General features: G+C 38.4%; 1 protein-coding gene across 1 annotated transcript; it reads right to left on the bottom strand.

Moving 5' to 3' along the window:
• Window positions 1-17,484: 17,484 nt before the first annotated feature.
• LOC113266789 (cytochrome c oxidase subunit 7C, mitochondrial-like) lies at window positions 17,485-17,664 on the bottom strand. Its single transcript, XM_044389711.2, has one exon. The coding sequence runs from the start codon at window positions 17,662-17,664 to the stop codon at window positions 17,485-17,487; it is 180 nt and encodes a 59-aa protein (XP_044245646.2).
• Window positions 17,665-25,720: the final 8,056 nt, after the last annotated feature.

Here is a 25,720-nt window from a genome sequence, read left to right on the forward strand (position 1 = left end):
ATTATTTTAAATATTGCTGAAAAGTAGTAGGGCTCTTTCATGTTTTGCCTGCTTGATTTTTTCGTTTGTTTGTTTTAATGAGACTTGGTATGCTATCAAAGGAGAATATCCACAATATCTGAAAAGGATATAAAAACACACCTCCCTTTTCCAGTTACCTATCTGTGTGACACTGCATTTTTGTCACCACCCGCAAACAACATGGCTCCACAGCAGATTAAAGAATCCAGCTGTCTTCTTTTAAGCCAGATATCAAAGAGATTTGCAGAAATCTAAGATAATGCCTTTTTTCTCACTAATTTTTGTATCTGAAAATGCAATTCTTTTAAATGAAAATATTTAGGTTAATATATAATGGGTTTGTTGTTGCTATTTTAAATGAAATAATAAGCAATTTAAAAAATTTTTATCCATTTCTTTGACAGAGGGAGCACGAGCTGGGGGAAGGGGCATAGGAGAGGGAGAAGCATATTCCCCACTGAGCAGGGAGCCTGATGAGGGCTCGATCCCAGGGCCCTGGGATCATGACCTCGGCCAAAGGCAGATGCTTAACGGACTGAGCCACCCAGGTGTCCCAAAAGCAATCTTTTTTTGGTGGTAAATATACATAACATAAAATTTAGCATCTCAGTCATTTTTAAAAGTGCAGTTCAAAACATTCATATTGCTGTGCAACTGCCACCACCATCCACTTCCATCCATCTCCAGGACTTTTTTCATCTTGCAAAACTAAACACTCTATATACCTGTGAAGTCCTAACTCCTCATGCCCTCTCTTTGCAGTTTCCAACAACCCCCATTCTATTCTCTGTCTGTATGATTTTTGACTACCCTAAGGACCTCACATAAGGGAGTCATAATAACATCTGTCTTTTTTCTGCCTAGTTTATTTCACTTAGCATAACGTGTTCAATATTTGTTTGTGTTGTAGTGTGTTGGAATTCCCCATTCATCCATCAGTGGACACCTGGGTTGTTTCCATGTTTTAACTATTGTGAATAATGCTGCTATGAACACAGGTATGCAAATATCTCTTCAAGACTCTGCTTTCAATTCTTTAGGGTATATACTCAGAAGTAGAATTACCCAGAAGTAGAATTATTGGATCATATGGTAATTCAATTTTTAACTTTTTGAGGAACTGCCATACTGTTTTCCACAGTAGCTGCATCATTTTACATTCCCACCAAAAATGCACAAAGATTCCAGTTTCCTTTTTCATTTGTGTAGAATCAGTAGTAATGTCTCACTTTCATTTCCAATTTTAGTAATTTAAGCATTCTCTTTATTTTTTTTAGTTCATCTAGCTAAAGGTTTGTCAATTTTGTTGATTTTTTTCAAAAAACCAACTTTTTTCTTTATTTTGTTTATTTCTCCTCTAATCTTTATTTCCTTCCACTTTAGCTTTAGTTTAATTTGTTTTTTTTTTCTAGTTCAGTTGTTGATTTGAGGTCTTTCTCCTTTTTTAAATATAAGTGTCTAGAATTATAAGTACCTCCCCCCCAGCACTGCTTTCTTTACGTTCCCTAAGTTTTGATATATTGTGTTTTCATTTTCATTCACCACGAAGTATTTTCTAACTTCCCTTGTGGTTTCTTCTTGGATCCATCAGTTGCTTAATGTTGTTTAATTTTGACAAATTTCTGAATTTCTAACTTTCCTTCTGTTAATTGATTTCTAACTTCATCCTGTTGCGGTCAGAGAATATATTTTGTATATCTATCTTTTTAAATCTATTGAGACTTAATTTGTTGCCTAATAAATGATCTATCCTGGAAAATGTCCCATGTGCATTTGAAAAGAGTGGGTATTCTGTTGTCGATGGGTATAATATCCTGTATATGTCTGTTAGAGCTAGTTGGTTTATTGTGGTGTTCAAGTCCTCTATATCCTTACTTACCTGCTGTCTGGTTGTTCAATCCATTATTGGAATTGAGATATTAAAGTCCCCAACTATCACTGTAAAACTGTCTATTTCTTATTTCAGTTCTGTTAGCTTTTGCTTCATATATTTTGATGGTCTGTTATTAAGTGTGTAAGTGTTTATAGTTGTTATATCTTCTCATCATATTAAATCTTTTACTGATACATAATGTCCTTCTTTGTCTGTTATAACCTCTTCTGACTTGAAGTCTAGTTTGTCTGACCTTATTATAGCCACCTCTGTTCTCTTTTGATTATCGTTTGCATAGAATTTCTTTTTCAATCTTTTCAGTTCCAGAGAGAGAGAGCATGATCAGGGGGAAGGGCAGAGGGAGAGAATCTCAAGCACACTCCCTGCTGAGCACAGAGCCTGCCACAGGGTTTGATCTCACAACCCTGAAATCAGCAAACCTACGCTAAAATCAAGAGTCCGATGCTTAACTGACTGAGCCACCCAGGCATCCTTAATCTTTTCAGTTTCAACCTGTTCGTGTCTTTGGATCTAAAGTGAATCTCTTCATGTTTCCAAAGAAGACATACAGATGGCCAACAGACACATGAAAAGATGCTCAACATCACTCATCATCAAGGAAATGACAATCAAAACTACAATAAGATATCAATTCACACCACTCAGAATGGCTAAAATTCACAACACAGGAAACCACACATGTTGGTGAGTATGAGGAGAAAGGGGAACCCTCTTACACTGTTGGTGGGAATGCAAACTGGTATAGCCACTCTGGAAACAGTATGGAGGTTACTCAAAAAGTTAAAAATAGAAACTACCCTCCAGTCCAGCCATTGTAGTCTTATATATTTATTCAAAGCATACAAAAATACTGATTCAAAGGGATACATATACACCCCAGTGTTCACAGCAGCACTACCAACAACAGTCAAATTATGGAAAGAGCCTAAATGTCCATTGACTGATGAATGGATAAAGAAGATGTGGTATGTATGTATACAATGGAATGTTAGCCATAAAAAAGCATAAAATCTTGCCATTGAAAATGACATAGATGGAGTTAGATAGTATTACGCTAAGTGAAATAAGTCCGTCAGAGAAAGACAAATACCATGTGACTTCACTCATATGTGGAATTTAAGAAACAAAACAAATGAACATGGGGGAAAAAGAGAGGAAAACAAAGCCATAGACTCTTAACTATGCAGAAAAAACTGATGGTTGCTGGACGGGAGATCGGTGGGGGAGATGGGTTAAATCGGTGATGGGGACTAGGGAGGGTACTTGTGAGGAGCACCGGCGTTGTGCGTAAGTGATGAATCACTAAATTCTACACCCGAAGCTAATATTGCACTGTATGTTAACTAGCCGGAATTTAAATAAAAACTTGAGGAAAAAAAGAACAACAACAAAATAAAGTGAGTCTCTTGTAGACAACATATAATTGGATGATGTTTTTTTAATCTACACTACCAATCTTTGTCTTTTGATTAGAGAATTTAATCCATTTACATTAAAATTAATTACTGATGAGTTACTTAATTTTGTTATCTTACTGTTGTTTTCTATGTGCCTTATAGCTTCTTTTGGTCCTCATTTCCCGCATTATTGTGTTTATTGACTTTTTGTGTTTAGTGGATTTTTTGTAATGAAATGTTTAATTCCCTTCTCATTTCCTATTGTGCCTATTCTATAGCTGTTTTCTTTGTGGTTACCATGGAGATATAATTCAATATTCTAAAGTTATAGCACTCTAATTTGACTTTATACCAGCTTGACTTCAAGAACATACAAAACTCTGCTCCTTCACAGTTCCCTTCCCAATGCTTTTGGTTGTCGATGTTACAAAACTACATCTTTATACACTGTGTTTCCAAAAGCATAAACTAATAATTGTTTTGTTTTTAAATGAATTAGACTTTTAAGTTATTTAGAGAACAAAATGTGGAGTTATAAACCAAAGTTATAATAATACTAGTTTTTATAATTGCCCATGTATTTATTTTTACTGTGATCTTTATTTCTTTATGCAATTTCCATTTGCTGTCTAGTGTCCTTTCCTTTCAACACGCAAGACTCTTTAGCATTTCTTGCAGGGAAGGTCAGAAGTAATGAACTCTCTCAGCTTGTTTATCTGGGAATGTCTTAAATTCTCCTTCACTTTTGAAGGATAGTTTTGCCAGACATAGGTGGACAGGTTTATTTGGTTTTTTGTTTGTTTTAGCACTTTAAATATATCAGCCCACTGTCTTCTGGCCTTCTAAGTTTCTGATGAGAAATCTGTTGATAATATTATTGAGGATCCTGTGTATGTGATGAGTTAACTTCTTTCTTGCTGCTTTAAAGATCTGTTGTCTTTCAGTTGTTTGATTACAGTGCATCTCAGTGGGGGTCTTTTTGAGTTTATCCTCCTTGACATTTGTTGAGTATCTTGATTGTTTATAATCATGGTTCTCATTAAATTTGGGGAGTTTGGGCCCTCGTTTCTGAAAATATTCTCTCTGCCTCTTTCCCTTTCCTCTTCTCCTTGATGGTGTCCCACAAGTCTCTTAGGTTCTGTTTACTTTTCTAAAATCTTTTTTCTGTCTTTCCTTCTATCTTTTTCTTTCTAAAATCTTTTTATCTTTCTAATTTCCATTCTCCTATCTTCAGGTTAGCTGTTTCTTTCTTCTGACTCCTCAAAGCTGCCTTTCGCTTCTTCTAGTGAATTCTTTATTTTAGTTATTGTACTTTACAGCTCCAGAATTTATCTATCATCTATCTATCTATCTATCTATCTATCTATCTATCCATCTATCTACTATCTATCTATCTATCATCTATCATCTATCTATTTAGTTTTCTCTTTATTGATATTTACATTTTGTTCAGACATCATTTTCTTGATTTTCTTCAGGTCTTTCTTTTGTCTTCGAGCATCTTTAAGATAGTCTTTTTCAAGTCTTTGTCTAATACATCTGTCAGGTCTTTCTTGGAGAGAGTGTTTTGGTTTATTTTTCCCTTTGAGTGGGTCATATTTTCCTATATTTTCATACACCTTGTGATTTTTTGTTGTTGTTGAAAACTGAACATTTGAGTCAAATATTGTGGTAACTCTGGAAATCAGGTTGTTCCCCTTCACTAGGTTTTGCTGGGTTTTGTTCTGTTTGGCTTTGTTCTGATTGCTGTAGGCTATTTCTGTGCCAAGGATCAACCCGAGGTGTAAACATAAGGCATCATTAGGTCTTTTCTGAGACTAAGCCTTTTCCTGGGCGTGTGTGTTAACTTTCCAATTTCTCCTATATATGTGGTTGTTTTTGAACATCCTAGTTTTCTCTTTTTTTTTTTTTAAGATTTTATTTACTTATTTGAGAGAGAGAGAGAGATAGCTAGAGAGAGCACAAGTGGGGTGGAGGGGTGCAGGGAGAGGGAGAAGCAGGCTCCCCACTGAGCAGGGAGCCTGATATGGGGCTCAATCCCAGGACTCCAGGATCATGACCTGAGCTGAAGGCAGACGCTTAACGACTGAGCCACCTGGGTGGCCCTGACTGTCCTAGTTTTTAATGTCTGACCCCAAAAGGAGGGAAAAGGAGAAAAGTGAAGAGAGAAAACAAAGACTGGTCCTTTAAACCCCCAGGGAAGTCACTTCAGCTGGATGAGGAGGGACTTATAACAACAGAAGGAGGTGAAACAACAGGGGCTGCCCACCTTTGTGTCTACACCTATGGGATCAGAAGCAGCAATCAGCAATTAGAATACAAAGCCCCAGTATGTGGAGGACATGATTTTTATTGATCCCTGGCTCCCACAAGCAGCCTGCAAGCAGCTCCAGGACCATGTACACAGCTGTGTGTCCTCAACCTGGGTAAGTAGCTGTTGCTGAGCTAAAAGCTAAAATTGACCAAAGTTTACCATGCAAGCCTTCCCCTGGAGGTTGCGTCTTCAACTGACTCTATGATTCCAAAACAGATACATCAGATAGATTCTGCCAGTATAATTGTTGTCTGAGTGTGGAGACAGATTCCTGATGCTTCCTATTCTGCCATCTTCCCAGACTCCTTGCCTGCTTGATTTTTTAAGGGTCCCTTTAAATTGTGCTGCCTCCAGTCTATCAATCACTAATATCCAAACCATGAGATACATTTAAGGGGGGGTGTCATTGTTTATGAGAATGGATATAAACCTATATTTCAAATAGTCTTGTTAATATTTGCAAGGAACAGTGCCAACTTCTAGTCATATCATAGTTTTTTACAAAATGTTACCATGACACATGATTGACAAAGAGCTTATATGAGTAGTCACAGAATAACAGCTTTGCCTTTATGGTTTATTTGCAGGTATCTTTTGTTGTTGCTTTGTTGTTGTTGGCCCATTTTCTAAGGTTTGATTTAATTGAAACATGAGCACACAATCTGTAAATCCACTTCCCACAGCTCAAATCCATGTGTGCCAAACTGTTGAAAAGTGGAATAGCCTGAGACCACTATGGTCAGTCCCCCTGAAACTTTTCCCCCTGCACACCTCCCACCCTGAGTGTGCAACATGGCTGCAGATGTGGAATAAGTGTGGGCAATCTTTATACTAAATAACACTGAAGCATAACTTTATTCTCACAAGACAAATGCATATAAATAGGGCTTCTAATATTGACTGAATAATCCTATTCTGGAAGCTGCTAATTCAGGCCAATAGTTACATAACGGTAAAAGAGTTTCTTAGTAAAATATTTAAATTATTTGTTCAAGACTAGATTCTATCAGCAGGGTTAGAAAGGCTAGTTCAAAAGGCCTGCTTCTCTTTCTCGGCTCTCTGATCCTATAGCAGATTTCCCTCATGGGCTGGTATTTTCCAGGAAGGTAAGTTATTTTCCGTCTAATTCTCAGGGTTTAAAGTTTTCTTTTTTCAAAGCTCTATTATCTTTGTGACCTAAGCAAATTATAATCTATACAGTATAATACAGAAATGACATGAATTTTTTTGTGTTTGGTTAAAATTTTTACCTCTGAAAATGGGCTGTGGCTTTTCTTTGCTGTCTTATGCTAGAACTATTCATTTTGCTATAATCAGCTCTGGCAACATTGAGAGAGCCATTTAAAATTAGTCATTTTTTCCTTCCTGAGCTTAATAGACACCTATTTATGCAAAGACAGAGAAAGGATCTTTGCATTTCCAGGAAATAGATCTTCAGACTGTGCAAATAGTGCTCCCAGACAGCACAGTGGCTAACAGAATTTTCTGCCATTCAGGAAATGGGAAAGCAACATGAGCAAGGTAAAGAGCAAATTATGAGTGTATTTCTTTTTCTAACAGACCATCCAAAGAATTAGACAAAGAACATTAAACCCTGTAAGAAGAACGAAGAATAATTTGACCTGTTGAAATCGTAGTCTGAATCACTGGGAAATGAACAAGGTTTATCTTTAGCCATCCAGCCTTCCCTTTATTAATAACAATCTCTAATATTTTTACAACACTTTGCAATTTGCAATTTACATAAAGCTTTTCTTGTTGGTGGCACCCTCCTTCCCGCATTCTCTCCTGGTGCCCATGGGCTTTCATCAAATCTGATCAACTCATTTCCAGTAAGCAGCTTCAAATCCTTTATGGAACAAGGCAGGGTCAAACTGGAAAAAAAAAATCATTCAAACAAAGGTAAAAATGACTGATAATGTTTAATGCGTGACCTTTCCGGAGGCATTTGTATTTTACCAGAAGATAAGGTCTTAGATGAATCTGTAATTTTATAAATCAGGCAGCAGAGAGGTTTTCTGCGGGAAGGGAGGGCATAGGACTTGCAGTGTCCTTTTTGATATCTCTGCAATGAAACTATTTAGGAAGTCATTTTGCTCTCTGGCAAGGTATGCCTTTCCCCGAGTCTATATATCTGATGGCATACATTGCTTAGATTAGTTGAATTTAATTAATTAGAGTACAGATTTTCAAACTGTCCAAAAATATAGACTCTTACAATTTCAGAGATTGAAAGAATCTTCGAGTTATTTTGGCCAAACCTCTTATCTTATAGATAAGAAAACCGAAGACAAGGAAGTCTAAATCATTCTGATTAGCTAAGGTCACACGATCCAAATGCATTAATAAAGAAGGAAGCTGATAATAGGAGGACTAAACACTGAATTGATCAGGAAAGTATCTTGAAGCGTGTTATTGTTATTTTGACACTCACCAGGCACAGGATGCTTGGGGTTTGTTGTTGTTGATGTTCATAGATCTAACTCCACCATATTCGGGCAGTAGGAGATGTTACTATTCCAGTGCCTATCGATGTGGTGTTTTGATTTGGTATAATCATTACCTTTTGTCCCTAGATTAATTATGATTACTTGCATTAAACTTTTCTAATTGTCTGTGTATTCATGAAATTTAATATATAGTAGAATACTAGAAAAGTCAACAGATTCTTTTTAAATAGTGGATTCTTTCATCACGTTGCCAAAGATGTCCCTTCTTAAAATACAATGTTGTTGAGCCATTGGGATCCTTGTTAGCTTTACATCGTCACAGGTTTTGAGGGAAAATCTTTAAAGATATTGTTGGTTAGCCACATCATGTTTTCAGAGGAGATTCTAAGACCCAAAGAGCCACATACTTAATTTGTAGCAGAACCAGATTGAGAGTCTAAATCCCCTCAATCTGGGGCACCTGGGTGGCTCAGTCATTAAGCATCTGCCTTTGGCTCAGGGCGTGATCCTGGAGTCCTGGGATCGAGCCCCACATCGGGCTCCTCCGCTGGGAGTCTGCTTCTTCCTCTCCCACTCCCCCTCTGCTTGTGTTCCTTCTCTCGCTGGCTGTCTCTCTCTCGCTGTCAAATAAATAAATAAAATCTTTAAAAAAAATAGTAAATCCCCTGGATCTGTGTCCATCTGTCCACTGAACCACACGGCACAATTTTACAAGCCCAGAAGTCTCTGATGGCTCCAGAAAGCCACGTATCCCCTATACTTCAAACCTAGAGAATATTAACTGGTATAATTCCTTTGTTGTATATCAAATTCTGGAAGAGGAGAGGAGAGACAGTTATTCTTCTCTCAGGAGTCCTGAGATCACAGGAAATATTCACAGATGATGCGTGAGCCTCTAAGAGTTTGATTTTTCCATTCAGCTCTCTTTTGTTTTGCTTGGCCTTACAAGGAAGGAAAATGTGTAACTGAGTGATAAAGTCAATAAGATCTGAACTGGCTGTTTGTTTTATGTTTTCCTCATTAGGTATTTCCATTTCGTGCTTAAAATTCAGAAGCTCATCTTAGAGAGCAAAGGTTACATTTCAAGATTAGCATCAAAGAATTTCTGGGGAAATTAACTGAGAAACCAAAATCCTGGTCCATGGAAGAACTGTTCTCTCCGAGAAAAGATTGATGAGTCATGCTGGTTGTAGAAATTTGTGATCTGTCATGAAAATTGGGCATTTATGATTCAAAGATTTCCTTGGCTGCATCTATACTGAATCATCTGGAGGAATATTGGAAAAAACAAAAAACAAAAAACAAAACCCACCAGTCAATTGTCTGGGTATTTTGGCTACATAATGACAAGCATATAGCTGTTTGCAAGTATTAAGTGACTGTCTGAGGTTTTGGTTATTTTTCCCCCAACTTTTTATTTAAGTTCTAGTTAGTTAACATACGTGTAATATTAGTCTCAGGTACAATTCAGTGATTCAACACTTCCATACATCACCAGTGCTCATCACAAGTGCCCTCCTTAATCCCCATCTCTTATTTCACCCATCCCCCCACCCACCTCCCCTCTGGTAGCCATCAGTTTGTTCTCTGTATATAAGTCTCTTTCCTTGGTTTTTCTCTCTTCCCCCACCCCCACCATGTTCATTTGTTTTATTTGTTTTATTTCTTAAAATCCACTTACAAGTGAATTTATATTGTATTTGTCTTTCTCTGACTGAGTTATTTGACTTAGTATCATACCCTTTAGTTTGAGGTTTTTATCATCCAGATTTGCAGTAATGGACACAGTCAAATTCAAAACTGCTGTAGCATCAAGAAACAATTAGTTTCTACCTTAATTGGAAATTTAAGGCATAGATTTGGATGATGACTAGCTGAATGAAAGAACATAGCTTAGATGGGTGTGCAATGCACAACTCATGCTCGAACACTTGCTGAGAGAAAAATATCATGTAAGAGAAAGGATGGAAGTGAACCAGTGCAACTTGGTAGTCAGAAGCCGGCACACTGTTGGCTTAACAGTGGTGTTTTTTAAATGTGCAAGCTCAATAAGGCACATGGGTGGCTCAGTCGTTGAGCCTCTGACTCTTGATATCGGCTCAGGTCCTGATCTTGGGGTCCTGGGATTGAGCCCCGCATCAGATTCTGCACTCAGTGGGGAGTCTGCTTGGGATTCTCTCTCTCTCCGTCTGCCCCTTCACTCCCCCTGTACTCTCACTCTCTCAACTAAATAAATAAATCTTTTAAAAAATTGTTGGAGATGTTTCAATAGAATGGTAGGGTCTCTGGAGCTAAGCCCTGAGTTCTACTGATTACTAGTAAAAAAGAGCATGGACACATAACTTGCAGTTTTAAGGATTCACACTCATCTAAGAGTTCAATGAAGAAATCCCTAGTGCCTAGAAAATGGGAGAAAACACACACAAAAGCAAGAGATTGTACCAAATGAGGGAGGTCTGTTCTTAGCTGCAGCTTTTCATCAGTCTTCAGAAGCTTTAGTGCTCACAGCTACCAAACATCTAACCACTAGCAGCTTGGGTTTTCTTTCTTTTGTTTTTTACTTCTTCTCAGAAGGGATAATTACCTTAAAGCGTGTGTTAATTATTTGGATGATGAGTATAATTTGACGTCAATGGCTAAGTACACTGGGTCAGCCTTGTCAAATGTCACCACCTCTGAGATGCCTTCCCTGACCACCCACATATCATACATCTCCACCCATTACAATGTTTTGATTTTTGGAAACATGATTATCCTTTCTTTTCTTGTCCATTTCCTGCATGGGGCGTGAGCATTGTAAGGTCAGTTTTCTTGATTATCTAATTCATTGCTGGATCTCCAGTGCCTAGGATGGAGCCTGACACACAAGAGACATGGAATAAATATTTGTTAAATGAGTATCCAAAAACTGAAGGCAGATGGCCTTAATTATATCTTTTGCTTTCCTTTGGAATGAAAACTAATTTCCAAGTTGCTGTGCAAAGGAGAAACTCCTCTAAGACAAATAGAGAAATTGGAAACTGTTAGGAATGACTAAAGAACAAGACTAAATAAAACAAACAGAGCCAGATGATTAAAAAATAAATAATAAAATGAAATGATTATTAATTATTATTAAATAATTTAAATGTTTTTATAGGTAAAAATTCAAAAGATGGCTAAAGATTAAAAAGCAGAAATAAATTTGGCAAAAAAAAAAAAAAGGTAAAGTATTAGTTAGAAGGTTTGAACTGCAGGGTTGGGATGCTCCTTGCAGTGATCCTCAGGGATTAGAATCCTGGATGAATCAGAAAGGCAGAGGATCCAGGTTCTTGACACCATAAATAAGAAACCAGTCATTGGAGACAGCCCAGATTCAAATCCTGGAAAGTCTAGATGATTTTGAAATGAGGTTTAAAGGAAATAAACATGTAAAGGTCTTAGCACTGAACCTGCTTCTTAGTGAGTGTTCAAAACTGTCATCTTTTATTTTGTATTTTAAATCAATCAACGGGGTGCTAATGAACAGAACTGTCTTACCTTCTTTGCTGTGGCCCATCAGCCACCGGGTTGCTCCTGAAGTCAAAGGGGTGGAGATTTGTACAGAATGTCAGCAATCACCTACAGGCAACATTTTGTACCATCTTTTCCCATTATTGTTGGGCATTGGAGTTTGCCTTAGAACTTTACCTCTGAAATGGAAAAGGAGAATTAATAGAGATAAGGATTCCAGTTATAAGCTCTGTACAGACACATGCAACCCATCATCAAAGGCTCACCTCCATCCTGTGCTGTATTTTTACCATAATCTCTACCTACTTCTGTTATGGCTCTTAACACCTGCAGTTGTGTTCATAACCTTTCTCTTAGAGGAAACTCTTCCAGGGAAGAGGCCTAAGTTACTCTTATGGACTGTGTTGTGTCCTCTCCTCCCCAATTCATAAGTTGAAGTCGTAACTCTTAGTGTGACTGTATTTGGAAATAGGGCCTCTAAAGAAGTAATTAAGACTAAATGAAGTCGTAAGAGTGAGGCCCTAATCCAATAGGGCTGGTGCCTTATAAGAAGAGGAAGAGACACCAAAGATGCACACTCACAGATGAAAGACCAGGTGAGGACACAGGGAGAAGCAGCCATCCGGAAGTCAAGGAGAGAGGACTAAAGAGCAACCAAACATGCCGACAATTTGATCCTGGACTTCCAGCCTCCAGAACCATGCAAAATAGACTTCTGTTATTGCAGTTACCCAGTCTGGTATTTTGGTATCTTGTTATGGCAACTTTAGCCAACTAATACATTTATCTATGATGAAACTGGAAGATTGGCACTCAGCACCCCTTCCAACTTCCTTCCAGTGTGTCTTCCTGTACTGTAGAGGCCAGGGAGCTTAAAATATTCTCCTCCACCCTCAAATGTAAATTAGTTTCACTGATCAGATGCCCTCAAGGGAAATTTGGAAGGTGGAAGTGAGGCAGGGCCATCTTCAGGCTACTGTGAGTGTTGCTGGGTCAGGCATAGTCATGAAGCGCTGGGCTGCTCTGTAGTGGCATGCTAGTGTCCAGTCCTAGTTTGAAGGCGGTGGTGAGGCAGTTATTGTGGTGATCAAGGTAGACTCTTGATTGCCAGATGGCAGCTAAGGCAGTGTCTCCTCAAACTCAACAGTTCCTGAACGGGATGGTCTTCTTCTTCCTCCCCTCCTCCTTCTCCCTCCTCTCCTCCCTCTCCCCCTCCTTCTCCTTCTGCTCCTCCTCCGCCATCTCCTTTCTTTCTTTCTTTCTTTCTTTCTTTCTTTCTTTCTTTCTTTCTTTCTTTCTTTCTTTCTTTCTTTCTTTTTCTTCTTCTTCTTCTTCTTCTTCTTCTTCTTTTCTTTCTTTCTTTCTTTCTTTCTTTCTTTCTTTCTTTCTTTTTCTCCTTCTTCTTCTTCTTCTTCTTCTTCTTCTTCTTCTTCTTCTTCTTCTTCTTCTTCTTCTCTTCCTTTTAGAGATGGAGAGGGATGAGGAGGGCCAGAGGGAGAGAGAGAATCTTAAAATCTTAAGCAGTCTCCATGCTGTGTGTGGAGCCTGACACAAGGCTTGATCTCACAACCCTGAGATCACAACATGCACCAAAATCAAAAGTCAGACACTTAATCAACTGAGCCACCCAGGGCTCCCCCTGAATGGGATCATCTGATTTTTTCACCCCTGACTGTGGCAGAGGTAGCAGCCACCTTGGGGGGACCACCTTGAAAATGTTCTGAGAATCATTTCTGGAACCCTGGTCTAGAAGTAGCTCCTCAAGTCTTTCCTGCTAGGTTGTAAGTGTTTAATGATCTGTATAAAATCTCTTTCTGCTAAAGAAAGCTAGAGCAGTGTCTGGTTTTTGCAACTGAACCTGGATCGATGCATTCTTCTTTGTGTCTCTAGCATTGAGCACACTGCCTGGCATTTGTAAAAGATGAACAAACCCTTATTATTGTTGTCTAAACTGGTGGTTCTTAGTCTTTGATGTGTATCATCATCACCTAGAAGCCAGTAACGAACATGAAGGCCCAGACTCACTGAGAGAGAATAAGGCTTTTATTTTTACCAAGTTCCTTATGAGATTCTAATAACCACCGAAGTTTGAAAAGTTCAGGCCTACCAGGGACCAGGCATCTTTGAAGCACATGATACTCAGTGACTCTTTTTAATCTCATATTGACCTTATGAAGTAGGAAGTAGTAGTATCCCCATTTTTTAGATGAGAAAACCAAGGAATAAAGACTCTTGGAAAAGTACCCAAGATCACACAGCTCATAAGTAGATCTTAGTTTCTAAACCCAAGAACCAAGGGACTTAGACCCCCGAGTTCATGACCACCACATTCGTCTGTATGAATTCTCTCTTCTCAGAAGAGCCTAAAGATGAATCTCATTTAAATTTAAATCAGATTCCTCTGAACAATTTTTTAAAACTTAACAATATATCAGTCTTGGGGCACCTGGGTGGCTCAGTCAGTTAAGTGTCCAACTCTTTATTTCATCTCAGGTCATGATCTCAAGGTTGTGAGATCAAGCCCCATGTTGGGTTCTGCACTCAGTGGGGAGTCGGCTTGAGATTCTCTCCCTCCCTCTGCCCCTCTCCCTACTCTCATTTTTTCTCTCTCTCTCTCAAATAAATAAATAAATCTTTTTTAAAAACTCCAACAACAATACCCCAGTCTCTCTCCTCAGGTCATTTAGTTACTAAAGAAAAGTATTGGGCTAACAAAAATCTTTCTACTGAAATGATAGTCTCTAGGCTAGATGCCAACAAACTTCAAAGTCTAATAAAACCTATTTAAATCAAGCAATAGCTTGAAGGAGTAATTGCTCTCAGATACAAACCTAATAATTCCCTGAATATTATTATTATCTTTGAAGTGAAGAATAGCAAACTGACCCTTAGGTCCCTCCATTTATTATTAGAAAAACATTATACATTTTCAAGAAGAATAGATCAAAATAGTATTATTTAGCTGCAGAATCCCACATTCCTTTTTTCTTACTAATCATGTTTCTTACGCTTTCAAGATTGCATCTCTAAGATTTAATAAAATCTTATTATTCTCCTAATGCCTAGAAATTAATAATGTAGAGGAAGATATTGGAAGATGTTCATAGGAACTTCTTATAGAGATGTGCAGAAATGCACAATGAATAAGAGGAAGTATTATCCTCTTTTAAACTTTGTAAACTTTTTAGTCAGTAGAAGTTTTCAAATTTAAATTTATCATTATTAAAGGAGAGGATTTCTGAAAACTTCTGAAGTTGTCATTTTTATCACTGGTTTCACTAGTTGGGCTTGTAAGGCAATAGTGGGACCTAAACATTTTTGAGGCAAAAATTACCCTCATTTATCCCAGAGAGGAAATATGATGTAAAAGAGCTGGGTTCAAATCCAAGTTCTATCATTATGAACTTTATTGTGAATTTTGACAGGTTAATCTAACATTCAATTCTTATTTTCTTGTTTTTTTTAAAGTCTCATTTTCTTAATTGTTAGAGAAAATAACCTCTACCTTATGAGATGTTACAAGGGTTAAATGAGATAATATTGTTTTTTTCCCTCCGTGTTGAATCTCTGCAGCCTTGGAGAGGAAAAAGAGAGGAAGGAAGGAAGGAAGGAAGGAAGGAAGGAAGGAAGGAAGGAAGGAAGGATGGGAGGGAGGGAGGAAGGAAGAAATATAGAAAAGAATGGCATTAACAAACCATAGACACCAAAAATAAACATTCTGGAATCATGAGAAAGCATGAGCTGAATTATTAGAAAATTTGGGTGTGAACTTGGAACTCTGTCTCCATCTTGTTTTGTGATGTGAAACAAGTCTTTTAATTTTACTCTTGTAAAGAACAAATTTCACTCTTGTCAAAAAGAAATAAAATTTTTGACTTTCCAAATTTGTTCTAATTCTGACAGTCGGTGTTGCAGGAATATAAAAAGCAATTCTTAAAATTTATAAAAACTTTTACGTCTTTACTCATATATTGAATACCTTAAAATGTGCTCTTCAACCATCCTCATTTCCCATCCACTTTATTTGTATTGTCAAGTGAAGTTGTTCCAGCACATGAGTCATTTGAGATTAAAACATTTATCTGATGTAATGTGTCAAAGATATTCTTTTAAAATGTTTCCAGTATGTTTAGATATTAAGTCTCTCTCTCTCTCTCTCACACACACACACACCCACACACACATGTGCACATACATAGGAGGTCTGACTAGAATACTAGTAGTGAATCACAGCCTCCTCTCCCTTTCTCCTTCAGGCTGAAGTTTGATTTTGCCATTTTCCCTTTCCATTAACAAAAGTGCTATTTGATATATTTCATATTTAGTTCTATGGATGAAACTATATTATTTTGGGACTCTGGAGAGAATATCATATGTGGGATCCACCAGAATGGACTACTCTGGACCCAGATGACAGCCAAGAGGTACTCTGCTAGGGGCTCTGGACTAGTTCAAGAGGCCAGTCCCCAAGAGTGGAGTCCAATTCAGCAGGGACAAACAAGGAACAGAAGAATAAGGCAGCAGCGTAAAGGGCCAAAGTGTCCCATAAAACAGAAAATCAAAATTGAAGTGTGGTAGAGAGAGTCAGGATATTAGGGAGACAATGAGGGGTCAAAGTAGAATATGACTCTGTGGATGCTTGTATGACTAGGACAAGGGCTTTTAAAGAACCAGGTAAAGAAAATGGGTACCTCTTGTGACGGTTAATTTTATATGTTAACCTGGTTATACTACAGTGCCCAGTTGTTTGGTCAAACACTAGTCTAGATATTGCTGTGAATGTTTTTGGGAGATATATATGGTTAACATCTACAATCAGTTGACTTTAAGTAAAGCAGATTGTCCTCCATAACATGGGCCTCATTCAATCAGTTGAAGACCTAAAGAGCAAAAATTGAGATTTCCTAGAGAAGAAGGAATTCTGCCTCAAGACTGTCACTTAGAAAGCCTGAATCTCTCGTGTGCTGTCCTGTGGATTTTGGAATCAAGACATCAACTCTTACCTAGATTTCCAGCGTGATGACCTGCCCCGTAGATTTCACATTTTCTGTGAGTCAATTTCTTAAAATAAATCTATTTCTACTCTTATTGGTTCTGTTTCTCTGGAGAATCCTACTGATAATACCTCTGCTGTCATTTTTCTCTAATACAAAAATGCAAAGTTTGGAAGACTCTGGTGGGCTGGAAGTTTGGGGTTAAAGCTGCAACACTCCAGTCAAGCAGTTTCACCTGGAGAAAATTGGAAATCATCATCCCTCTTTTGACCACTTAAGAAGTACCTGCTACCTTCCAGGCATCACATTAGGTACTAAATGTAGATTAGGCTCCCCCAGAAGAGGACTCTGAAATAAAAATTTGAGTGTTCATAGTGTATTGGGGGTGATGTCAGCAAATACATGTAGTGGAAGTGGGGAAGTGAGATAGGGAAGGGGAGATAAAATGAGGTATGTTAGTGCGTAGGGTACAGATGTGGGCTATTGGGTTCAATACTGCTGAGACTTCTGGGACAGCATATGGTGGGGGGCACTCAGCTGTGTCAAGGAGTGTGTTGACAACCAAGGCTACACATGATGCTTTAGTGTCCTAGATGTTGCAGTATCGAAAACATTTTTATATTGAAATAAACAAAGGTATATTTTGGAATACACCTGTTGTGTCATGAATTTTTGAGATAAAGGATAAGAACTCAAGGATATTTGAGTGGAAAAACACTTTTACTGTAGTCTTTGTCTTTTGATCTCTTTCTTCTCTGTATCAGACATTTAATTCAATTTCCCATGTTTTTGAGTCACGCCATAAGTTTATTTAGAAACATATCAAGTACTTTGAATTCAACAGTTCGATCCATTTTCAAAGAAATTGCACTTCTTAAAATGCTCTTCTTCTTATCTATCTCATGGATTAACTAAAACACCCTTATTTCTTAAGTAGTTGGTGTTTTCCTATAAAAAAAGATGCAGCAAATCCAGATCCAAAGTACACAGTCGTCATAATTAGTAATTGCCACTTGGTTTTCACTGAAAATGGCAAATTCTTACCTAGGCCCTCCTCATAGTGGTTCCCGTGTGTGAACCTCTCAATGCTCTGTCCCAACATGGTGCTGGCGGAAGTTCTGTGAAAGGCACTGAGACCCAAGAGGAAGAAATGGTGCACCACGTTAATTCCCCTCAGTTTCCCACTTGAAAGTCTTCTCCTTGTCAAGTTACCCACTTTGTTCCAGGGTCCATGGCTTTGCTCTTTGCAATGCACGGAGCTTGTCTCAGGCTTAAGTCCTGGTAACAGACCTGTCAGCCCCTTCCCCAGGACTCCTCCTATTAACAAGCATCTGCAGTGGGGCTGCTGGTTATGCACTAGAGTTTCATGCTCTGCTCCTCACTGGCTCTGCTCCTAGATGACTAAGCATATGACAGACACTTTTTGATCTTCTTTCTAGGTCTATAACTTAATCTTAATTCCCTGTATGCAGCCATATGGACAATTTTTTCCTTCCCTAATGGACAGGGAAAGGCCCCACTGTGACCTTCAATTTGATCTCAAGTACTTAATATTGTAGCTGTTCTATTCATATATATGCCTTATACATGTTGCTATGCCTTCAAAAAAAACTGGAAAGAAAAAAAAAGATGGCAGACAGTACGTAATTTTCCTAGGAGGCAATGGAGGAAAGGTGGTACAAAATAAGAAAGAATAATTCAAAAAGAAACATTATGGAATAGAAGTGTGTGTGTGTGTGTGTGTGTGTGTGTGTGTGTGTGTGTGTAGTGTAGTTTGGCTGGGGGAGGTGGGAAAGCTGAGCTATGATTAGAGAATTGAGATAATGAGTCAAGTAGATCCTGCTCTATGGTGTCACCTGAAACCTAGAGGAATTATCTGGAGAAACCAGGCCATCCATCACTTTGCAGCAGTCAGCCTCTTTTGCTCCAAGCAGCACACATTGTATAAGATAATAGGTTATTTCCAGTGCTCACTGCTGCTTGTACAACCAGAGAGAATAACCTAGAATTCCAGTAGAGTGACTTCTAGATACAGGGAGGTCTTCACGGAAAGTTATTTATGAACAAGTGTTTTCTTCACAAGTCATCAATTTTTGTCTTTTTTTAAAAAAAATAATAGCACTTGCAAGTATTCTTTTCTTGTCACATAATCTTTTACTTATAGATCTTATTTTGCAAATGGGTCAACCTTATTTATTTTTAGCTTTTAGAATGTCACCACAATACTGAGAAAATGCCACATCAATAAGTACTATAATTTAGATTCCAGATTCTGAACTTCACACAACAATCTCTGCGGATAATAAATGATCTGGATATTGCCCAACTCTACTTTATTTGTGGTCCAATTGGCCTGAATGTCAGTCAGGAATGCTCACCCACAACTGTTCATATCACAATGCCAATCTGAGACTGAAGTTGTTTTGGACAACATGGTAGAACCAACAAGCCATTCTTCTCCTTCACATTTCTCCCAGGATTGAGGATAAAATACCAGGTCATTTCTTGCCACTCTCTTGTGGCTAGAGGTGGTCAGGTGACACAGCTTTGGGCAATAAGATGCATGGGAAAGTCTTTTTGGGTGATTCTTAGAAAAATAATCTTTCTTAAAGATTATTTAAAAAATAAACTTCTTAGGGAAAACAATATCTCTGGTAATAGCTCTCTTTCTGGTACAGGTCCCCTTTCCAATACAAATTTAAGCAGTTGAGTAAAGAACTTTTCCTGAATCTGCTGGGTTTTAAATGTCTTTAGTGCAAAGTAATCTTTATGCCAAAGAGACATATTTTGGGGTAGCAAAATCTGCTCCCCTCCAATAGCATGGTCTGATGGTCAGCTTGGGTTCAGAAAGGAGATCTGACCACCTTGTGGCAAACAGAACCATAAGGGGCTTTGTGCTTGAGGGGTTTTGTGAGCCTTGGGATTGAAGCATCTCTGGGTTTTTGCAGCTTTGGGAGCTCCAAAAAGCAGCACCCTGGACAGTAGCTTTTGAGGCATCAGATACTATCAAAGCAGGCAGAGCAGATCACTATCAGATTTGCTCCTTAGCACACATGTGCCACTTCTTTTCCCAGAAGTAACAGGAAGAGGCTTTCAAGAGGAGCCTGAGGTCCTGTGCTAGCATAGGAGGGCTAATGATCCAGTGACAGATAACTGGTATCACAATGAGCTCATTCATTCCCAAAGACAAGGAGGCCTGTGATATTCATGGTATACACACAAAATACTTTTTATTTATTTTAAGTAAATTCCTGACAACCTACAATCCAATCGATTCTGCAGATACCCCATGCTAATAACAATGTCTCCTAAAACAACAGCTGAACATACTTTCATTGTAGATCGTGGAGTGTATGCAAGCCTCAGTTTTGTGTTGAGCTCACAGGGTATTTTGGATGAGGTCCTCATCTTGGCTCATGGGAGGCCACTGGTCAGTGGCTTCCCCCCAACCCCTCACCCACAGTGAAATCTGACACAATTATAAATCAAAGCAGAGCAGATGGGAGAAAGGCAGAACTGAGCCCAGAACCTTACACATGTTGGCCCAGAAATGCCTTTGCTTCAAATTTGAGGAGATTTTGAGAATTCTCTCTGCATTAATTTTCTTTTGTTTCTATTTATATAGTTTTAGCTACTCAGATGAAATTGGATTCCTTTTGCTATTCATCTCTTAGAGTGTTTTCCCAATTCCCTCCCACTCTGAGTAGAATAGCGATTTCCAAGGCAAAGTTCTGCTTGTGAGATGGAGATAGAAATCTGCACCTTTTGCTTCTTATTGGACAATGACTTTAGAGTAATAAAATTTTCAGATACACAGGTGGGAGCCTAAGGAGGCCCACCTACCATTATAGCTCTTTGTGTACTGACATCACCATCCCTTTGAGACAGAGAATTTCTTAGAAGAAAGGACCGTTTCTTACTCATCTTTGTATTCCTTGCCTTTCTTAGCACAGAGCAGGTGTTCTGAAAAGTTTTGCTAAATTGAATTGGAAAAAGAGAACAGAGGGCATTCTAGAATTGAATTATAACCTAACACACCTGCTTCTGTGTGTGTAAGAAACAAATCTTTAATATTAGGATTAAGAATATTTTTTTTTGCTTGGGCATGTCTTCAGAATCAAATCCAAACTTCTTAATTGTTGCTGTAATACTGCAAATTGTTTTCTCCTTAGGAAAAAAACTTTTTAAAGCTGCTATTTGTGCAAAAAATTGTGCTGGGCACTTTCACACACATTGCTACATTTATTTACTTTCCATTCCTTTGTCAATAGTATTGGATATTGTTTTTATTTACTTCTCTCTATTTTAATATTTCATTTATTCATATTTTTAAATAAATATTTTAACACTAGCTATATCTTTCCTCAGAGTATCCCCTCAGGTTGGTATTTTATCCTCCTGTTACAGATGAGAAAGCTGAAACTCTGACAGGGGAAAGGACCCAAGGGTACATAGCAGAAAAGGAGTTAGGCTATTTTCTTATTCCAGGTGCCATGGCTTTCTGCCACTCCACAGCTTCATCTTCTTTCCTTCCTATGTCTTATGACCCTTCTCAACCTAAGCATTCTTATCTTTCTAGTTATTAACCACCCCCCCTTCCAACCTCAAAAGAACTCTCTCCATAGTTTTCCCTTTTTTGTTCAAAGTGATGTTTGTGTTGAAGATTCATGGATGGCTGGGGAGGTTGTAAAGGGTTGAGGAGATTTACTCATCTACAAGTTGGAGGAATTCTGAATTCTAGGGGGAATGTTTTGTAGAGAAACTACATGTTTTGTGGAGTCTGTCATTAACTGCCTTTAAGTACTTTTTTCCCCTGCCGGCCTCTTTCAAAGTTGTTTTTAATAAACAAACATGACCAAATGGGTTATTTGGAATCTGTATTTACCATCACAATATTCTGAACGGTGGTGTTATGAATGCCAAGGTGTGTATGGGTGCTAAAGGTCCAGTCCTTTAGAATTTCTACCATTTACCTGTTTTAGTCCTTTGGTGTTCAGAGTGTAGTTTCTGAACCACCAGCAAAACAATCTCCTTGGAACTTGCCAGAAATCAGCTTAGCAGATCCTACAAGGCCTATTGAATCAGAGGATCTGATTCAATATTACATTAAAGTTTAATGTTGTTAGGCTAGAGTAGTTTTTGCAGTAATCTTGGTCTGTTTTCTTGGAATCTTACCTTCGCTTTGCTTAGAATATATGCATACACACACTTGAAATTAATCCTTGATTCTTTTGGTGAGGTTATTCTAACGTTTACGTTATTCCACAGGCATTTTTCTAGCTGCCTTTGGGAATGCCATTCAATTAGCTAAATCTGTTTGTTCTAGTTCTACTAAAAACCTTTGATATGTTTCTTTGAAGGCAAGAACCATGTTTTATTTAGCTTTGTGCCCACAGTTTCTTGTATGTAAATGCTCAATAAATTGAAAGCTGAGTGACTTTTCTTTTTGAAAGCTGAATGAATTTTGAATAAATGAATGGATGAATGGAAGAAGAGGCATTTAGATGGTACATCCCTTGGACTGGGACAATGTCTTAGTCATCCTTGAATTGCCAATGCTTCACAGAAAGCCTATTAATTATAAATAAATAAATCTTTCTTGGTTAAGTTGTAGCTCTTTGATGAGAAGATGTTGTCTATTTATACCTGGCATAAGACCCCAGAGAATAGAAACAGGAGAAGTGGAAATAAAATGAATTGTTAAATACAGCGTTAGCCACCTTCACAATTGTTACCGCAGCTAATCATCACAACATCTTGTGAACTGGTGTTATTTTACGAAGATAGAAACCGCGTTCTGAACTGTAGGCGCCTCGCCCAAGTTTACACGGCTAGTGTCAGAGCCTGATAATCTTGGCAGTAATTTTTCATGTAACTGTGTGCACAGCCCTGTTTCTGCAGAGACTGAAAGGTGGAAAAGGAATGTTCCATAATAATAAAACTCAAAGATACACGACTCTGAGCTCCCCCTGCGCATCAGAGGCACTGTAGCTCCGGAGGAAAGAGCTGCTATCCTTGTTGCCTTTTAGACGTACACCAAGCAGGAACAATGGAATGAAAAGCTACCCCCAACCAGGTCTTTTTTCCGCCAGCGGAACTCAGGCGCTGGGACCTTCAGCCGCCGGGGGGACCAGAGAGGAACGGACTCACGGCCCGGCAGTTGCCTGGTAACGCCCCGCTAGAGGAGTCCCAGCGTAGAAGGTCCCGGAGAAGTGTCACTGGCCCCGAGTGGGACCCCGTAGCCCGTTCTCTCCTCGCCAGCCTGTCCCCGCGGCTTGGCGGGCTAGGGCAGGGGAAATGTTGCAGGAGGAGTCGGATCTGTCTCTCATTATTGCCCAGATAGTCCAAAAGCTCAAGGGCTCCAATTTGTACGCTCAGTTGGAACGGCAGGCCTGGGTGAGTGAGGCCGAGCGGGAAGGGATGGAGACGGGCGGGGCCGCGGTGATGCCTGCTCCCCGCCTGCAACCCGCTAACCTAAGCGGGAGCCCGCCCCAGGTCTCCCCGGCTCCGCTTCTGGGCACGGAAAAGCTTCCTTTGCAGGTGGAAGCTCCACTTGCTCAGCCTCGCGCGTGGGGCAGATTTTTAAAGCAGGGTGGGGCGCATCCCGCCTTTCTTTAGGCCAGAGAACGCCGAGGCTATTCATTCATACCGTAGTCCTTTCCAGGGTCTAATTTTTTAAGCTGCTGGAATCAGTAGAGATGGGTTGGGCCACGCCTTCCCTCACATTTTTCGTCCTGCGGGTGAGTTTGGACCCCCAGGTGCCTTTTTGCTTTCCGTTAATCTGTCATCTTCTTGCACTCTATTCTCTCTGCAGTGATTTCTTCCTCTTTCTCTCCATCCAGCATTTCCTGAGTATTTTCTAATGTGCTAAGTTCTTTGGATGCAGAGATTGATCTTTGCCTTTTTGTGTGAATGTCATATAAATGGTATCGTACAGCATGTAAATTTTTGTGTCTGTTTTCCGTCATTTAGCATAATGTTTTTGAGATTTGTTCATATTGTTAGTATTTAACTAGTTCTATTCCTTTTTACTGCTGAGTAATGTTTCATGCTTGGATGTACTATGATTTGTTTATCCATTTATTGGCTGCTGGGCATTTTAGGTTATAGTTATGGGTTGTTTCCAATTATAGAGATTATGAATAAAGCTGATATATGCATTTTGATATAGGTTTTTGCTTGAATATTTTTCTTTTCTCTTGGATAAATATCTAGGAGTGGAATTGCTGAGTTGTATGGTAAGTGTATGTTTAACTCTATGAGAATCTGCCAAAGTTTTCCAAAGTGGTTGTATTATTTTGCACTTCCACCAGCAATTATGAGAGTTTCAGTTACTCCACATCCTTGTTAGTACTTGATATCGGCTTTTATTAATTAATTTTTATTTATTAATTATATTCCTCTGGTAGGAGCATGATATCCCATCATGGTTTTGGTTACATTTCCTTTATGATTAATGATACTGAGCATCTTACCATAGGTTAATATCTTCTTTGGTCAAGTAGTTTATGCACATCTTTTGCCCCTTAAAAAAATTGTGTTTGGGGGCGCCTGGGTGGCTCAGTCGGTAAGCGTCTGCCTTCGGCTCAGGGCGTGGTCCCGGAGTTCTGGGATCAAGCCCCACATCAGGCTCCTCTGCTGCGAGCCTGCTTCTTCCTCTCCCACTCCCCTTGCTTGTGTTCCCTCTCTCGCTGGCTGTCTCTATCTCTGTCAAATAAATAAATAAAATCTTTAAAAAAATTGTGTTTGTTCTCTTACTGTTGGATTGTAAGGATACTTTTTATATGACACAAGTCTTATCAGATACGCATCTTGCAAATACTTTCTGCCAATCTGTGGCTTATCTTTCCATTTCCTTAACTAGATCTTTCAAAGAGCAAAATTTTTTATTTTGATGACAATTTTTAAAATCAGTTTCTTCTTTATGATTTGTGTGTTTTGTGCCCTACCTACGAATCTTTGCCTAACCCAAAGTCTCAAAAAATTTCTCCTATGTTTGGTTCTATAAGTTTTATAGTTTTAGCTTTTACATTTAGGTCTGTGATCCATTTTAAGTTAATTTTTTGGTACAGATAGATAGATGTCCAATACCACACCTATTTCCAGTACCTATTTGTAGACACACCTATCCATTTGACACTAATTTCATTGGCACCTTTGTTGAAAATTGATTTAGGACACACACACACACAAACACTCACACACACAACTATTTCTGGTTCTTTGTTCTGTTCTGATCTATTTGTTTTGATTTTTGTAAATTTATATTAAGTCTTGAAATCACGTAGTTTTCCAACTTTGTTCCTCTTTTTCAAAATTGTTTTGACTATTCTAGATCCTTTGCTTTTCCATATAAAGTTTAGAGTCATCTTGTAAATTACTACAAAATTTTGCTGAGATTTAGATTGGGATTATGTTGACTATGTAGATCAATTTTGAGAGAATCGACATGTAAACAATATTGAGTTTTCTGCCTACGAACATATTTTATCTCTTTATTTCTATTTTCTTGTCAAGTGTTTTATAGTTCAGTATACAAATCTTGCACATATTTTGTTTAGATTTTCCCTTAATATTTATTTTTTGATGCTATTATAAATGCTGATTTTTTCTAATTTCATTTTCCAATTGTTTATTGTTAGTATGCAGAAATATGATTGATATTTGTATATTTGCCTTGTATCCTGTGACCTCATTAAACTTACTTATTAGTTATAGTACCACTTTTTGTAGATTGCATAGGATTTTCCAAGAACATGTGTCATATGTGAATATAGTTTTACTTCTTCTTCCAATCTGTATGCTCTTTTCTTTCTTTCTCTTTCTTTCTTTCTTTCTTTCTTTCTTTCTTTCTTTCTTTCTTTCTTTCCTCTCTCTCTCTTTTTTTTCTTCTCTTTTCTTTTCTTCTTTGCCTTGTTGCACTGCCTTGTGCCTCCACTGCATTGGTGTTTAGATGTGTTCTACTAGGTTGAGGAAGCTCTCTTTTATTCCTTGTTTTTTGAGAGTTTTATTATGAATCATTGTTGAATTTTGTTAGATACTTTTCTTGTATCTGTAGAGATGCTCATGTGATTTTTCTTTTTAAATATGTTGATATGGTGAATAATACTGATTGGTTTGGAATGTTGAACCAATTTTGCATTCCTGAGATAAATTCC

This window comes from Ursus arctos, unplaced genomic scaffold, assembly GCF_023065955.2.
Source record: "Ursus arctos isolate Adak ecotype North America unplaced genomic scaffold, UrsArc2.0 scaffold_9, whole genome shotgun sequence".
Lineage (NCBI taxonomy): Eukaryota > Metazoa > Chordata > Mammalia > Carnivora > Ursidae > Ursus > Ursus arctos.